The 18,708-nt window shown below is 35.9% G+C and overlaps 1 protein-coding gene across 4 annotated transcripts in view; it reads right to left on the bottom strand.

Annotated features, from left to right (window-relative positions):
* MTREX (Mtr4 exosome RNA helicase) overlaps positions 1-18,708 on the bottom strand; it is a 126,509-nt gene that overhangs the window by 106,910 nt on the left and 891 nt on the right. For 3 of the 4 annotated variants that reach the window (XM_064596131.1, XM_064596133.1, XM_064596130.1), the window contains exons 2-5: positions 8,930-9,067; positions 7,316-7,382; positions 3,330-3,392; positions 1,870-1,982 (exon numbers count right to left, since the gene is read on the bottom strand). In XM_064596131.1, coding sequence (XP_064452201.1) covers positions 1,870-1,982; positions 3,330-3,392; positions 7,316-7,382; positions 8,930-9,067 — 381 coding nt within the window. The remainder of the gene's footprint in view (positions 1-1,869; positions 1,983-3,329; positions 3,393-7,315; positions 7,383-8,929; positions 9,068-18,708) is intronic. The other variant, XM_064596132.1, reaches the window with a different exon arrangement.

The raw sequence follows: 18,708 nt of genomic DNA, 5'->3' as shown, positions 1-18,708 counted from the left end.
ACTATAGCCCAATACCCTTCATGAACATAGATACAAAAATTCTTAACACATTTCTAGAAGATCTAATCCAATAATATATCTACCAACAGGAACTTTTTTTGGGTTCCTAGATCCCACTGAAACGTGGGGGTCTCCCCTACTCACACACCAAGCAATTCTTACTAGCAGGGTGTCTTGAGAATTCAATTAAATTCTGATACTCCCCAGAGATAGCATCAGATTATACAACTTAAGGGCTCAAAGACTGCCCTCCAGCCCCAACTTCAGATGCCAGTAGCAAGCCCCAGGCCAGTTACCTGTGCTTCTGACCAACTGGCTTCAGATTGAAGGTTCCAACAACTTCCTTCTTGGTATAGAGCATTTTGCTAGAGCGGCTCACCAAACTCAGGAAACACTTAACATTTATCAGTATATTAAAGGCTATAAATCAACAACCAGATGAAGAAATGTATGGGGAAAAGACAAAGAGCTCCCATGCCCTTCCTATCCAGGTGCACAGTCTTCCAGAACATCTGTTCCAGGAACATCTGCACATATTCCCCAACCTGGAAGCTCACCAACCTGAGGCCTTTTGGGTTTTTATGGAAGCTTCACTACATAGTCATGACTAAGTCATTAGCCATTGGTTGATTCAACCCCCAGGCCTCTTCCATCTATCCTCCCTAGAGGTCAGGCGAGAGGGTTGGTGGAACTAAAAGTTCCAACCCTTTTATCACACAGGTGGTTCTCCTGGCTACATCCAAAAGTGACATCATTAACCTAACAAAAGACACCTTTATTGCTCTTATTACATGAAATTCCAAGGGTTTTAGGAACCGTGACTCAGGAACCATGGATGAAGACCAAATAAATACATGAAATATATATCTGGTCATTCTGATGACCAAATATGTATTTCTTATCAATCACAATATTGTGGTTTATTAATAGGGTTTTATGTATCACAATCTTGCAGGGTTTATCTTAGGGTGGTTTATTATTTGAAAATTAATGTCTTCAACATAGTAACAAAAAAAAAGCATTTGACAAAATACGGTAGCTAAATATTCTGTATGCATATATATACACACATACACAATTACATGCAAACTTGGAATACAAAGAAGGGAATGTCTTCAAGTTGATAAAAGGCATCTATGAAACACCTACAGATAATAGCATGCTGATGAAAGACTTAGTATCAGGAACATGGCAAAGATGTCCTCTCTCATCACTTCTACTCAACATTGTACTGGATGTTCTAACCAGTGCAATAAGGAAAGACATTAAAAGTATTTAAATTAAAAAGAAAAAAGGAAAAGTGTCTTTATTTACAGAAATCAAACAGAAAAACTTAAACTTTTAAACGGTGAAATAAGAAGCAGTTGTTTTAAAAAATTTCATTTAAAAAGCAGAAGAACAAGAAAAGAATGGGACAGAGGAGCATAAGACATCCAGAAAACAATTAACAAAATTCCTCCAGTGAATAGGTACTAATATACCTATTAGTAATTACTTTAAATGTAGACAGACTATATTCTCCAATAAAAAGACAGAGTGGCTGAATGGATTAAAAAACACACTCAACTACATGCTACCTAAAGAGACTCACTTCAGATGGTAAGGACACACACAGACTGAAAGTGAAGGAATGGAAAAGGATATTCCAAGTAAATGGAAACCAAGAAAGCTGGGGAAACTATACTTCTATCAGACAAAACAGACTTTAAAACAAAGACTATAATAAGAGATAAAGAACAACATTACATAATAATAAAAGTGTCACTCCAACAAGAGGATGTAAGATTGTAAGCCAACAAAGGAACACCTACATATATAAAGCAAATATTAACAGACCTAAAATTTCCTTTAAATAGAAAAGCTACTCACTCAGCGCATACAGTTTTTCCTGCTGATGTATGTGCAGATACTAAAACAGACTGATTATTATCAACACACTGAATGGCTTCTCTTTGAAAAGCATCAAGAATGAACGGGTATTCCTATAAAAAGAAAATAATATATCTGCATGAAAAATATCATACCATATCAGAACACACTTAAAATCAAGAGATGCTACCCCCAGAAGCATTCTGGGAGCATTTCTTTATGATTCTATTTAGGAAATATACCACCCAATAGAGAAAATTAGGAAGAGTAAAAAAAACACCTTTAACTAAACAGCAAAGAAGTTAGTTCTGCTGTCTATAATCTTTCAATTAACTTTGCTAATACACACATTATATTAGTTACAATATAGTAACATTACCATTTATCAACAACATGTTTTGTGGTAGGCACTGTGCAACACATTTTCCATATATTATTATTACTAGCCTTCACAACAACCCCTAAAATAGGTATTCTTTCCTTTCACAGATGGGAACTCTGAAGCTCTGAAAAGCAAAGTCCCTCACTTAAGTTCACTCAGCAGAGGCAGAATACTACACATCTACTAGACTTTAAAGATTTCATACTTGGGGCGCCTGGGTGGCTCAGGCGTTAAGCGTCTGCCTTCGGCTCAGGTCATGATCCCAGGGTCCTGGGATCGAGCCCCGTATCGGGCTCCCTGCTCAGCAGGAAGCCTGCTTCTCCCTCTCCACTACCCCTGCTTGTGTTCCCTCTCTCACTGTCTCTCTCTCTGTCAAATAAATAAATAAAATCTTAAAAAAAAGGATTTCATACTTACTCCACCATTCTACCTTCTTCATTTAAAGAAAATACGATTTGGAAAATTTCTATTAATCATTTCAGTTCTTTCAGAACTTCAAAATCCATTTAATACAAGCATGAGAGTTTAAATTTCATTAAAGTTTGTTAAACTCCCAAAACTGTATGTATAACTTATTGTAGACATGCTTTTTTCCTAGACAAAGGCTGATAATTTTCATTTGATTCTTTAAAAAGGTGGAAAATCATTACTTTCATTTTTAAAAATCTCATCACATGATGCTTTTTTTTTTATCATGGCTATTTACTGATTTGCTTCTTATTATACTTGACTTCAGGTGGCTTCTTCTTGGTTTATATACACTGGGAAGTATAAAAATCTCATTTGGAAGAGTTTATCTAAGGGGCTCCTGGTGGCTCAGTCATTAAGTGTCTGCCTTTGTCTCAGGTCATGATCCCGGGGTCCTGGGTTCGAGCCCCACATCAGACTCCCTGCTTGGCAAGAAGCCTGCTTCTCCCTCTCCTGCTCCCCCCGCTTGTGTTCCCTCTCTCGCTGTGTCTCTCTCTGTCAAATAAATTAAAAAAAAAAAACTTAAAAAAAAAAAATAAAAGAGTTTATCTTTAAGATTTTTAGAAAAGAGACACAGAACTGTACAAACTGTATTGTCTAACGTACAGACCTTTGCAGCTTTTCCAACTCGAGGTTTAAGTGGTAAATAATCTTCATCTGCAGGAAGTGCAACCTGATGTTAAAAAAAAAAAATCACCAACTTACTATTTGGAGAACTGATACATTCAACACTCCATAATTAATGACAGTTTGAAAAATAAAAGGGATAGTGTTCGATACAGTCTTAGACACTGTAAAATTAAATAACTTCCTTTAAGAACAAGTACTAAAGCTAGAATAATCAAAAAACCTCTACCTGTGTTTATCTAACGGTAATGTAATTAAAACCTTTTAAGTTTATCTTCCTGAAGAAATTGTGTTTATTAAGGTCTAGGACCTATCCTAGCTATCTTTGTATTTTCCACAGCCTGATACTAATGAAAGCTCAAAAAAGCTGAATGGACATAAAAAGGATGTTCCTATATGAAAGAAAGCTATGCAGAATAAAATACTATTTCCTAAAACAGAAATTTATTTTCCTCCAGTGAAAATTAAGATCCGGAGAGCAGTTCATAATGTATCTAAATTCCCAAGAATTAAACCATTTAGTATATAAATCCAGAGGGGCAAAATAAACTACACACAAAGATTAGAAATAATTTATAGGAACAATACTTCAATAAGCAAGTATTACATGAAATTACCCATCTTAGAAATACTAAGAGATTGTGGGTAAATTTCCAACTTGATTATAGCTGACCCTTGAACAAGACAGGATTTGGGGCAACAACTTCCCCCAGCCCCTCTCTGCACAGTCGAAAATCCATGTGTAACTTTTGATTCCCCCAAAATTTACCTATTAGTAGCCTACGGTTAACCAGAAGCCTTACTGATGACATAGTTAATACATATTTTATATATATACTATATTCTTAAGATAAACTAAGCTAGAGAAAAGACTATAATTAAGAAAATCCTAAGGAAGAGAAAAACACATTTATAGTACTGTATTTATAAAAAACTACCTACTTTTAAGTTGACCTGTGCAGTTCAAAATCACTATGTGATTTTACAATTACCCACATATATAAACATACATATAATCACAATATGTGGGTAGTATTTCAAAAAAGACTAGTAAGTAGGGGGCGCCTGGGTGGCTCAGTTGATAAGCGTCTGCCTTCGGCTCAGGTCATGGTCCCAGGGTGCTGGGATTGAGCCCCATATCGGGCTCCCTGCTCGGCGGGGGGCCCTGCTTCTCCCTCCCCCACTCCCCCTGCTTGTGTTCTTTCTCTCACTGTGTCTCTGTCAAATAAACAAATAAAATCTTTAAAAAAAAAAAAAAAAGGACTAAGTAGACCCTGATTATAATTAAGAAAAGTGAAATTTAGTAAATTATGAAACCTAATAAATAATACCCAGTATAATGAATGTGTTAGAAGAAATGTGACATTCTAAATGGAATCATAAAGGGGAGGCAAGAGTTAGAATTTGGTATTTTATCCTGCACACATTAAGAAAGAGTAAATTACCAAGTGTTTTTACTAATGAATGAATACTTCCAGGGGACAGAATAGTTTTCATTAGTCTTTCCCTTAATACTATATATTCCCCTTTATTAGGATTCTAAGAAACTTCTAAATAGTTTCCGATTCCCAGGTAGTTTGTTAGACAACTACTTATCCTGAATTTCAGGAAATGTCATGCTTTTGTATACCTCCATCTCTTACGAATATGATCAAAGTGAGTCTATCCAACAAAGCACAACCCTTGGTAAACTGACAAAATCAAATTTCTAGATCTAGAAATCTGAAGCCTAGAACCCAGATCATGGTAGGATTCCCATACAATATTATCAACTTATAGTGCTGTAGCTGATGAGCTGAGTGACCCTCTCACATCTCTTCTGGTACTTTCTATGACATGAGCAAAGAACATCAGTGGGGAGCAATTAAGATTTTAACTTCTCTAAGATTTAACAGAAGAAAGAACAATAGATCGTGTTTTCACTTGTACGAGAATCAAAAAGGTTTTGTTTTTATTTTCTGAAAACAGTCTGGGTAAGACAAACATAGGACAGGAAAGACACTAAGGAGTCAGAAAAATAGAAAACCAGCAAAACGATCAAGAGTCAAATAAACCTACCACATAGTCACTGGTGATTTTTGCCACAGCAGTTTGGAAGAAATGGAGAAGAAATCTAATTGCAGTATATTTAAAAATGAATGGCAAGTTAGAAAGTCTAGCAGGGATTTTCCTAGCAGAGCAGTCAAAAGTAATTCTGAAAAGGGACCACATCTCTTTTATCTCTTTATACTCAGTGAATAATACAATGTTCCCAACATTCAAAAGATATATACTGAATTAAAGACTACAAAATGGGGGGAAAAACCCCCCACAACATAGTGGCTGTAAAGCAACCCAGAATAAAAGAAGCTTCTGAATATTCATATGCTGACAGGAAAGGGCAAATAGAGAAGAGATTTGATGCTAGAAATAGTCAAGGGAAAATGGAATGATCTAAGTCTTTGTGAAAGCAAGATAAGTTACAACCAAGAACACTGGCAAAACAAGCCTCCCTTAGCATTGCCTTTTCCTTTGAGTGGATGTGACAGGTGTAGATAGGCATGGCGAAGGAGGTTATAAACAGAGGACACTCCAACTTGATACCCTCAAGCCTCTAAAGGAAGTAAAAGGTAAAGTTAGCTGCAAAAAGTGAGAAGTGACAGAGGAGAGATTGCAGAGAATTGTGAAGGAAAGAAAGAACTTTTGACCTCTAAAGAGCAAATTTTGTGCCCCCTTGCTATCTTTTTAAGACCAGAGCTTTGAATAGGGTCTAACATAAGTACTGAATGAATGATCAAATGGGTATTACAAATGCCAAGTTAAGTGCTATTCTAAAGAAACATAAAAGAACTTATGAAAACAAGTGCAGAAGAACAGGTATTTTACTTTTTAAATTTTTTTTTTTTTTTAAAGATTTTATTTATTTATTTATTTGACAGAGACAGAGATAGTGAGAGCAGGAACACAAGCAGGGGGAGTGGGAGGGGGAGAAGCAGGCTTCCCGCTGAGCAGGGAGCCCGATGTGGGGCTCGATCCCAGGACCCTGGGATCATGACCCGAGCCGAAGGCAGACGCTTAACGACTGAGCCACCCAGGCGCCCCTACTTTTTAAATTTTTTTTTAAGTTTTTATTTATTTATTTGAGAGAGTACAAGCTGGGGAGAGAGGCAGAGGGAGAGGGAGAAGCAGACCCCCGCTGAGCAGGGAGCCTGATGTGGGGCTTAATCCCAGATCCCTGGGATCATGACCCAAGCCAAAGGCAGATGCTGAGCCACCCAGGCACCCCAAGAACAGGTATTTTAAAAACAAGGTTCTAATGTCTATTCTAAATGTCTATCAAAAGCCATTTTTCTCAATTTGGAATTATTGTGCTCACTCAATAAAGACTTTTAATAAGACTTACCAATTTCCTGCAATAATAACTTCTAAGGTCATATTGTAAAGACAGAAGGCTTAGTAACTATGTTACAGTTCCCTCATGTCCTTAATGTTTATAAATTCTTACTTCTAAAGGGTTACTAAAGCTATCAGAGACTACCACCTTCTGGCGAATAATGAAATGGCAACATATCATTTAACCAGAGAAGAAATGAAAAAGCATGTGACCTGTAAAATGGCACTGTTATTTGACTTCAGGAGTACCGAACATCTACTCTGTGCCAGGTCCCTTATGCTAATTTTCTTCTGTAATCTTCACAACCGCCCCATGAGGTAAATCACATTATTCCAAATTTAAAAATTAAAAAAACAATGTCAAAAAGGTTAAGAAATTAATCTAAGACTGTAGTTAGATAAAATGCTGTGTCAAGATCTGAGTTCAGTTTAGAATACAAAGCCCCAGCTCCTTCCACTGGACTATATACCCCAGAGGAATTACTAATATTGTTTCCAAAGCCCCTAAGACTAAACTGCTTGCTAATGATCACACCAGACAGCCAAAAGCAAACTCCCAATGATAACACCAACTTTCTATATATTCTTTATGCTTACCTCATGTGTACATCCTTCGACAGTTTCAACAGATTGTACCTTGACTCTGGGCATCAAGTCTGCCAAACTTAAAAAAAAAAAAATTATTGAAGTTACATTAAATTATTTTTCTATAATTAGATAATAAGCCTCCAGTCTGCACTGTTAAGGAAAATGACACTGCCCAATTATCAGTATTAAAATTGGAAAGAATTTGCTATTAAGAATATTCAAAAAAAAAATTTTTTTTTTTTTTAAAGATTTTATTTACTTATTTGACAGAGAGAGACATAGTGAGAGCAGAAACACAAGCAGGGGGAGTAGGAGAGGGAGAAGCAGGCTTCCCGCGGAGCAGGGAGCCTGATGTGGGACTCGATCCCAGGACCTTGGGATCATGACCTGAGCCGAAGGCAGACGCTTAACGACTGAGCCACCCAGGCGCCCCTCAAAAAATTTTTCCAATTACTCAAATCTATGCTGAGAATTCAAAATAATCAGTTAACATCTATATTTACAAATAGAGTACAGATGCCAAGTGGATTATTTAAAGAAATGTACCAGCTTAGTTCCAGTAACTATTAAAAACAAAAAAACAAAAAACCACCCCTCCAAAGCATTGTCACTACTTCAAAACATGAAGCTGGTTATAAAAACCATTACGTGATAGAGAGTACAAAATAAACTAGCTTAATAAAGACGTTGCTATAATTTATAGAAGTGTTCCCTATTCTCTTCAAAATCCTAAGTTCTTATCTAGGTTCTGTTTAGACTCTAAAAAGGACAGGACTGTGGATAAACTGAAGAAAAATCATACTTTGGACAAAACCCAAGGGTTACTACAATAAGCAACAATGATTTTAAATTGCCAATATTATATTGTAACCTATTCCACTAGCTTTGGAAAACGGTGCATCTGAAATATTTCAGTGACACATCTACCACCATTAATAGTAGCTATTTGCTAGCTACAACAGCTAACTGGTTTAAAAAATTCACAGAAAGAGTAAATTCTTCATGGTAGTGCCAAGCCAAAATATGGCATAACAAGGAGAAGCAAAGCTGTGAAGATTCATCACCGCAATAACAAACGGGTCAACCTAAGTAAATGGTATCAAATTCTATTTCTCTTCTAGAAGAGAAATACCAGCTATTTCAGTCACAGATATCCATGGGTCTCCGTCACTGATAGCATTCTTGAGATTCACAGCCACTCTATTGCAACATGTAAGAATTCCTCTTAATATTCCTCTTAATATTCCTTCTCACTTATACTTTCCATTGGGTCTGTTTTATTCTTTCCATTCATTCTACTTTCAGTAATCCTCTCCTTGGGAGATTAACAAATAAAGGAAATATGGGCGTATTTTTCTTTTAAAAAAAAAAATCAGGCTTCAGGATTCTTTCTCAAAGTTGGGTTCTAAATAGTAAAAGATAAATCTTTTCTATATTGTCTTCCATGTCCCCAAACTTAGACAGATATTCTATATTTTTGTATGAATATAACTAAAAAATATTTTTCATTTCTTCAATTCAACAAATATTTTTTATAAAGTAGCAACATGTAAGTAATCTTCCAGATTTCATGCAACCATCTAATTTAAGAGTTACTAACATTTATGACAATGGAAATAGTACCTTAAATCTTCAGTTACTGATTCTTCCATCCTAGGCTTCTTTCCAAAAATGGGTTCATCTGTGCCCTCAAAATCTGCATCTCTCTTGGATTTTCCAATATTAGTTGACTCTGATTGCAATTTACCATCAAAACGTTTCCTGAAACGTAAATGGTTTAGAATCAATTCTGCAGTATTAGTTCTTCCTTCCAGTGATTTTATAAATTATTATTCCATATATAATAGATGCCATTTATAGAAAGTCATGCAAGCAGGTGTTACAAATCAAAACTAGCTAAAGCCCAGAATACCCTAATAAAACTGAACAGTACTACTGGATATTTACCCCAAAGATACAAATATAGTGACCCGAAGAGGTACATGCACCCCAATGTTTATAGCAGCAATGTCCACAATAGCCAAACTATGGAAAGAGCCAAGATGTCCCTCAACAGATGAATGGATAAAGAAGAGTGGTATATATATAATGGAATATTATGCAGCCATCAAAACAAAACAAAACAAAACAAAACAAAAACCCTCACGAAATCTTGCCATTTGCAACGTTGTGCATAGAACTAGAGGGTATTATGCTAAGCGAACAAGTCAATTAGAGAAAGATAAGTATCATATGATCTCACTGATACGAGGAATTCTTAATCTCAGGAAACAAACTGAGGGTTGCTGGAGTGTGGGGGATGAGAGGGATGGGGTGGCTGGGTGACAGACATTGGGGAGGGTATGTACTATGTATGGTGAGCGCTGTGAATTGTGTAAGACTGATGAATCACAGACCTGTACCTCTGAAACAAATAATACATTATATGTTAAAAAAAAAAAAAAAAAAAAAAAGAAGATAGTAGGAAGGGAAAAATGAAGGGGGGGAAACTGGAGGGGGAGATGAACCATGAGAGACTATGGACTCTGAGAAACAAACTGAGGGTTTTAGAGGGGAGGGGGTGGGGGGATGGGTTAGCCTGGTGATGGGTATTAAGGAGGGCACGAACTGAATGGAGCACTGGGTGTTATATGCAAACAATTAATCATGAAACACTATATCAAAAACTAATGATGTAATGAATGGTGACTAACATAATAAAATAAAAAAAAACTGAACAGTACTCTTGACATTTCATTATTTTCTTGTAAATTTTGCTTTAAAAATATTCTACAGATCACATTAACATAATTAACATCATACTTTTAAAAATTATAAATTAAAACAATGTTAAACATTTATTTACATGAGCAACTTCAATAAAAATTCAATGCTTTCGCTTGTCCCATGACATTACTATTACAGAGAAAATTTTTTCTTTGTGGTTGGATTCATTGGTCAAAAGTAGTGACAATGAATGGTATTAGTAGACTAGGTATCCAGACAGGAATTCAATCTGACCTACATGCTTGTTACATTAAACAATTACATGTGGATTTTAGATCTAATTATGAAAGGTGAAACAACAAAGCCTCTAGAAGATAAAACAAGAGTATTTTCATGTTTTACTAAATAGGACATAGAATTATTAACAAAAAATTAAGTCTGATAAATTGGAGTGCATTAAAACTAAGAATTTTTGGGGATGCCTGGGTGGCTCAGTTGGTTAAGCCTCTGCCTTCGGTTCAGGTCATGATCTCAGGGTCCTGGGATCAAGTCCCGCATCAGGCTCCCTGCTCAGGAGGGAGCCTGCTTCTCCCTCTGCCTGCCGCTCCCCCCTGCTTGTGCTCTCTCGCTCTCTATCTGATAAATAAATAAAATCTTTAAAAAAAAAAAAAACTAAGAATTTTTGTTAATCAAAAGATATCATTAAGAGAGTAAAGGGGCAAGACAAAGAGTAGAAGACATCTGAACCACATATAACTGACAAAAGCCATATATCTAAATAAAATACAGGGGGTGGAGATTACAAATTTAAAAATAAATAAATAAATGATAATAAAGACTTGAACAGGCATTTTACAAAAGAGGATATCCAAATGGCCAGTAAGCATATGAAAATAAGCTCAAAATAATTACTCACAGGGAAAATAAATTAGACTATATTGAATCAGTGGCTCTCAAATTTTTGAATTCTGAATTCTTTACAAGTCTTAAAAATGATGGAGGATTTCAAAGTATTTTGTTTATGTAGTTATACCTACTGGTATAATAAAATTGAGAATTTTTTAAATATTTACTTATTTCATTTTTTTTTTAAAGATTCTATCTATTTATTTGACAGAAGAAAGACACAGCAAGAGAGGGAACACAAGCAGGGGGAGCGGGAGAGGGAGAAGCAGGCTTCCCGCTGAGCAGGGAGCCCGATGTGGGGCTCAATCCCAGGACCCTGGGATCATGACCTGAGCCGAAGGCAGATGCTTACCAACTGAGCCACCCAGGCACCCCTCTTTACTTATTTCATTTTAAAATAGCAATAACAAAACCATAATATTAACATAAATAACACTTGATAAAAAGTATTTTCAAAATGAGAAGAGCGGCATTGTTTTATATTTTTACAAATCTCTTTAATGTCTGTCTTAAGAGAATGCATCTGGAGTCTGCATCTCTTTCTGCATTCAACTTGAGATAGCTACCATCATGAATTTCATGAACAATGCTAAGCCAAAGTCAGACACAAAGGTATATATTCTGAATGATTCCATTTACATAATATTCACAAACAGAAAAAAATATGTTATAAAGGATAGTCACTTTTTTGGGGGGAAAAGAATGTCTGAAATATTCTATTTTTTGTCTCAAATGAGGGTTACATCGGTATGTTCATTTTATGAAAATTCAGCTTATGGACTTTTATATTTCTCTTATGTTTTACTTAAAAAGTTTTTTTTAAAAGAGTAACAAATAGTAACGATCTGTATGCTTTAACAATCTTTCCATAATGAAGCTCCTTCTTTGATGCTTAGCAAAACCTGAAATTTGTAAATCCTATTACTACCAATTTAGTTGGAAAGGTGTTTACTCTTGTCCCATATTTGCTGCCATGTATCAGTTGGACAAGCCATCAATTCCCTTGGGCCTCAGTAAAGTAAGACATTTGGAAGATACCTAAGATTCCTCTAGTTCTAACATTCTACTATTCTATCCTTGAATTATTAAGCATCAATAAAACCATTACAATTAAAACTTATTAGCAGCTGGTGACAACCATAAAACAAAAAAATTTAGTTCGTATAACTTTGAGAAACTTAAAACCTAAATTTATAGTAGAACACTTTCCTTCAGAAGACCTATACTATTCATTCCTGTATGTTAGACTTTTAGGTCTCCAATTATTTATTTCTCTTATAGCTTGGTATGTATGTCACATGTGGAACTTGCACACTTGAAACACCTGAGTTAAACAGAAGGATGGAAATAAAGTGTCATAGATACCAAGCTTACTCTTTAAGAGTAAGTTTATTATTTTTCTCAAGATTTTATTTTATTTAAAGATTTTATTTATTTATTCATGAGAGACAGAGAGAGAGAGAGAGAGAGGCAGAGGGAGAAGCAGGCTCCCAAGGAGCAGGGAGCCCGATGCGGGACTCGAGCCCAGGACCCTGAGATCATGACCTGAGCCGAAGGCAGATGCTTAACCATCTGAGCCACCCAGGCGCCCAAGATTTTATTTTTTAAAAGTAATCTCTACACCCAGATTTTAAGCTTGAACTTAAAACCCTGTGATCAAGAGTCGCACACTCTAATGAGTGAGCCAGTCAAGTACCCAGAAGAGTAAGTTTTTGATTTACTGAAACTGCATGAAAATGTTATTTCTAGAAATACAGAATGCTTTGCTTATATAGGATATTAAAGTAATTGGCAAAATATGAGTAAGTCTGTAGATTAGATAACAAAACTGTATCAGTGTTAATTTTCTAATTCTGATTCTTGTTCTCGGGATTGAGACACGGACCTCACTGTGGGGGAGGAGAGAGAGGCACCATTCTGCCTGCCACACTGTTGAAAACACAAAATGGTGCCTCTCCTGTGAAGAAGAATTTGGCCAACACCTAGCAAAATGACATACATTTACCCTTTAACCTCGTAATTCCACTTGTAGGAATCTATCCCGAAGAAAAAAATGCCAGAATAATTTTAAAAATCAAAAAGGAAAGGGGTGCCTGGGTGGCTCAGTCGTTAAGTGTCTGCCTTCGGCTCAGGTCATGATCCCAAGGTCCTGGGATTGAACCCTGCATCGGGGTCCCTGCTCAGGTGGGAAGCCTCCTTCTCCCACTCCCCCTGCTATGTTCCCTCTCTCTGTCAAATAAATAAATAAAATCTTAAAAAATAAAAAATTTTAAAAAAGACAAACATGTACAAGGCTGTTTGTAATATTAAAAAACTGAAAATAACCCTATTTATTAAAAGAATATATAAAAGAATACTGATGGAATAAACTACATTACATCCACATGAGGAATTACAACCATGCAGGTATAAAAAAGAAAGAGCTCTATATACTAACGTGCAACTATGTCTATTTCGTCATGTTAAGTGAAAAATGATGAAGAACAGTTTTGTTTTGTTTTTTTTTAAAGATTTTATTTATTTATTTGACAGAGAGAGAGACAGCGAGAGCAGGAACACAAGCAGGGGGAGTGGGAGAGGGAGAAGCAGGCTTCCCGCGGAGCAGAGAGCCCGATGTGGGGCTCGATCCCAGGACCCTGGGATCATGACCTGAGCCGAAGGCAGACGCTTAACGACTGAGCCACCCAGGCGCCCTGATGAAGAATGAGTGGAGAAGACAGACACAGACATGCACGTGCACATGTGCATTTTCAGAAAGAAATAATGAAAAGAAACCAAAAACTAAAGGGGAGGAAAGAACAGGGCAGAAGACACAAAGTTAAAAGCAAGAATGTACTGTTTTATACTTCTGATTTTGGAACTGTAAAATAATAATGTTTTACATAATGTCTTAAAAATTAAATTCTTAGGGGTGCCTGGGTGGCTCAGTCGTTAAGCGTCTGCCTTCGGTTCGGGTCACGATCCCAGGGTCCTGGGATCAAGCCCCATGTTGGGCTCCCTGCTCAGCGGGGAGTCTGCTTCTCCCTCTCCCACTCCCCTGTTTGTGTTCCCTCTCTGGCTGTCTCTCTCTCTCTGTCAAATAAATAAATAAAATCTTAAAAAAAAAAAATTCAATTCTTAGCAATCCTTAAAAGCAGAAAATAAACTGAAACAAATGAACACAATAGGTATCAAATTTTTAGCATAAACATTTAGAAAAGGAACTACTAAAGAGTATTTTCACCGTCAGTGTGATGTATTTTTTTCTAAGGACAAAAAGAACCACCTACTAGAACCACTAACTATTCAATATTCTATTCTGAGCGGCAATACTACTATGTATTGTTATTTTTTTAATTATAAGAACACATAAAGTCTAATTATGTAATTATCATTAGGTATGAAGATTTTCAGCAAAAAAAAAGGATACAATTATCAAAATCAAAGCCAAATTAAAACCCTGTAATATTAATTATATCATCAGTCAGTATGAACTTTATTTTTTCTAATAACAGTGATTACCCAGTTCCTTCCACTCTAAAGGCCTAAAAGCAATGAAATCCTGACACAATGATCATGCTAAGCACCAAATAACATTTCCCACTATAAGGAACTAGAGACCCTTTGGAGAGATCAGATTCCAGGTTTGGGACTGAAAATGTATACTATGAGTCTAGAAAATCTTTTGCCAAAAAGCACAAAAGCTATCAAAGGCTGACTAAGCTTGTCAAAAGAACCAATTTAAAGAGTTCTCACTGGTAGGAGTATCAAAAATACTAACACAAAAGACTCAAGTGTCTGTCAAAAGATCAAGGTATAAACATGTATGTAAACTGAGTGAATCTCCAAAGCACTGAATATAAGAAACCAGGCAAAAAAGGAATATACACTGCAGTATTCCATTTAAATTGAACTCTAGAAAATGCAAGCTGTTCTCCAGTGCCAAAAAGATCAGGGGTTGCCTGGAAGCAGGGTTGGAGAGAGGGATGCATTACAAAAGGCATGCAGCATTTCTGGAGATCTTGGAAATGTTATCTTGATTGTGGTGGTGATTTAGGATACTTTAAATATACCCCAATAAAGCTTAAAAAAAGAAAGAAAAAAGAGTGCAAAGGAGTGGAACATACCAAATTATAAAAATCCATTCATCAAGAAACTAAATAATCATCCACCCATGTTGGTCACCATTAGAAGTTACTTAGGGCACAACTCATTTCTCTTCAAACTGATCAAGAATCAAGCATTTTCCTCCCTTTCTTCTATGAACCGTATTTCAGGGTAAACAGCTGATAGAATGTTCTTTTTTTATACATAGATTTGAGGTAATAAATGCAGAAAGGACAAAAATAGAAAAAAAAATCACCATTTTGCTGGGGCGCCTGGGTGGCTGTCATTAAGCATCTGCCTTCGGCTCAGGTCATGATCTCAGGGTCCTGGGATGGAGTCCCTAATCGGGCTCCCTGCTCAGTGGGAAGCCTGCTTCTCCCTCTCCCACTACCCCTCCTTGTGTTCCTGCTCTGCTAACTCTCTGTCAAATAAATAAATAAAATCTTTAAAAAAAAAAATCACCATTTTGCCAACCACCACAGAAATAATGGAGCAAGGCAACAATCATGCTAAAGCCATTATGTGAAAAGCTGAAGAGGGATAAGGCTCATCTATTTTAACTATGTATGTCTCATGATGTAATGCAGTTGAAGTACACAGCAGCACTGTGAATTATTCCTATCTAAACTGAACCTGAATCTAACTTCTATTATCAGCACTGTCTGATAAACATATACACATATAATGCAAACTTTACATGTAATTTTAAATTTCTAACCATATTAAAAGCATTAAAATCAGTTTTAATATATTTCATTTAATCCAATATATAAAAAATACTCTCAATTCAATATCAAGATAAAAATTAATGGGGTAGTTTGCATTTTTCACATTAAGTTTTCAAAATCTGATGTGTATTGTACATTCAGGGCACATCTCAATTCTGACTAGCTACAGGTTAAGTGTGTAACACCTACGGGGGCATAGTAGGTATTACACTAGACAGTTAAGCTTTAGATATAAGGACAATTTACAGTAAATACTTAAGAATATAAGAGCTAGTTAAATAACAGCGTAAGAAAGCATATTCAGGTTATAGAGACTATAGAGGACAAAGGACCTGGCTCTTCATCTCAGCTATCCCTCCAAAAGACATCAATAGCATAAGGAAAAAAGAGGGAGACTGCTGTAGAATAAGACTTAAGGGATTTAATAACCAAAACAGTGTATGAGCTTTGTCTGAATCCTGATTCAAATAAACCAGGTACAATAAAATACCTTTGAGCCAACTGGAGAAATCTCATTCTGGACTCCATCCCAGGACCCTGGGATCATGACCTGAGCCGAAGGCAGATGCTTAATGACAGCCACCCAGGCGCCCCAGCAAAATGGTGATTTTTTTTTTTCTATTTTTGTCCTTTCTGCATTTATTACCTCAAATCTATGTATAAAAAAAGAACATTCTATCAGCTGTTTACCCTGAAATACGGTTCATAGAAGGGAGGAAAATGCTTGATTCTTGATCAGTTTGAAGAGAAGTGAGTTTGTGCCCTAAGGAACTTCTAATGGTGACCAACATGGGTGTATGATTATGTGTTTAGTTTCTTGATGAATGGATTTTTATGATTTGATATGTTGCACTCCTTATCTTTTTTTAAGCTTTATTGGGGCATACTTAGAGTATCCTAAATCACCACCACCATCAAGATAACATTTCCAAAATCTCCAATGATATTAAGGAAATCATGTAAATTTTCTGGGGTATAATAATGGCATGATAACCATGCTAAGAAAAAAATCACTATCAATAAGATGCAACTGAAATATTTAGGGAAAAATAACATGAGGAATAGCATTTGATTTAAAAAAAAAATGGGGGGGAGGTGCAGGAATAGATTGACCCTGACTCAATACTGAAGATGGTATGGGTACATGGAGTTCTTCATACTATTCTCTCTCCATGCTCTCCCACACCCTAGCCACATATTAACAATTTTCATAATATAAAGTTTCTTAAAAAGTACCCACTTGATCTAGAGTATAAAATACACGAGAAGTTTCTCTAAATTCCACGATTTGCCCTATGTTACCTAAATTGGAAAGAAATGATGCATATTGTGATATGAATAACAATTATCATAGTGTGATAGTTGGAATCAGGCAAACTGGATTTTTTCCTAAAACCACACACAGCTAGAAATGTTAGTAAACAAAATCCCTTAAGTCCCTAGTGTTCTATATTTTCTTATGTATTTCCCTTCTCTAATGTTCATGTACTTCCTAGTAAAATTAAAATGTAAATTAAATTTTTGTATCCTACAAACTTTCACTTGCTTACCACTAGTACAGTACAAAGTGAATTAATTTTACCCTAGTAATTCTGAAGCACAGTATTTACTAAAGTCGGAAATTACTTGTGTATTGTCTTCATCACATCGCAGTTGCCCATTCAAACTATAGGAACTATTAATTATTATTTGGGGGGAAAAAAAAGGCAAGAACCTGTGCTCCTTTCTCATTCTCCCTGAATTGTTCCCCCCCAAACTCTCCCAACTTCTTCCAACTCAATGAGAAAGACTATTTTTCTACCTTGACTCCTACTTACCTGACACTTCATGCTCCTGATTGTTCTGTTTTTCTAATCCTTGTCTTCAGTACTTGCCCAAATGGATCTCCAACTCAAGCAGTACCAATTCAAGCGACATCCAAATGTACACTTCCAGTTTTGAGGTTGGCCCAAAACCTAATTAAAATTGCCCACTGGACACCTCCATCTGGATATACTATTATAACTTCACTTTGTCTCAAGTCAAATTAATTTCATTTTCAAATCAAAAGCTCCTGTAAATTTCCTTATATTTCTTCTCCCTGATATCCAAATTCAAAATCTCTCTCTTTTGACTCCCTTTCCATTGTTCTGGCCTGTTCCATTGTTAAGGCCTGTCACTTTTCTTCACAACATTTTGCACCTTTCCTTTCCCTTCCTTCTGCCACCTCCTAACTTGAGATTCTTTTGGTTTCCTAACTAAGCTAGAACACTTCCTTAATTTGCTTTCTTACTTTTATTTTATTGTCTTTTCTCTTTCAATATACTCTGACAACCACTACCACTTAATTTTCCTCAACTACCACTCTACTTACCCAATCAGTAAGTTAGGAAAAAAGACCACAAAAACCTTATTCACCAGGGTTTAAAAATGAAATTTAAATTAACGTGCTTGATATTCAAGATCCTTCACAGTCTAAAACCAATTTTTATTCTGTTTTATCTCTTGTTGTCCCAAGCAAACATTTCCTCTATCCCAATTTGTAAAAAAAAAACAAACTGCCCATGAGTAACAAATCATTTCCTCTTGCATGTAAGGCTCCCTGAATGACACAAATAGAAATCTCTTTACTGAACCTGTATAGCAATTAACTGTATACACAACTTATTTTATCTCAATCATCTACTAACTTTTAAAATATGTACCTGTTCTCTTTATCAGGACTAAAAATTCCTTGAGAGCAAAATCATGTGTAATTTAATTTACTCTCCTGGTATCTCCCCCAGTCAACATTAAATTTTGTTGATAAGCAATCGTCTTACTTTTTTATGTAGAATCGTCCTAATTCACGTATTAACATTTTCTTGTTCTACTATAAACAATTCCGTACACTTTAAGGTAGTTTTATTCATCAGTCTCTATATATGTTTAGGAACCGGTAAGTTTTTTAAAAATTTTCTTAGTAAACTCAACGATAACCAGCTTTTGACAATGTAT

This window comes from Mirounga angustirostris, unplaced genomic scaffold (genome assembly GCF_029215605.1).
Source record: "Mirounga angustirostris isolate CCGP_5_RB_7025 unplaced genomic scaffold, mMirAng1.0.hap1 SCAF_7, whole genome shotgun sequence".
Taxonomy (NCBI): domain Eukaryota; kingdom Metazoa; phylum Chordata; class Mammalia; order Carnivora; family Phocidae; genus Mirounga; species Mirounga angustirostris.
The sequence above is the reverse complement of the archived record's forward strand: the minus strand, read 5'-3'. Positions and strand labels throughout refer to the sequence as shown.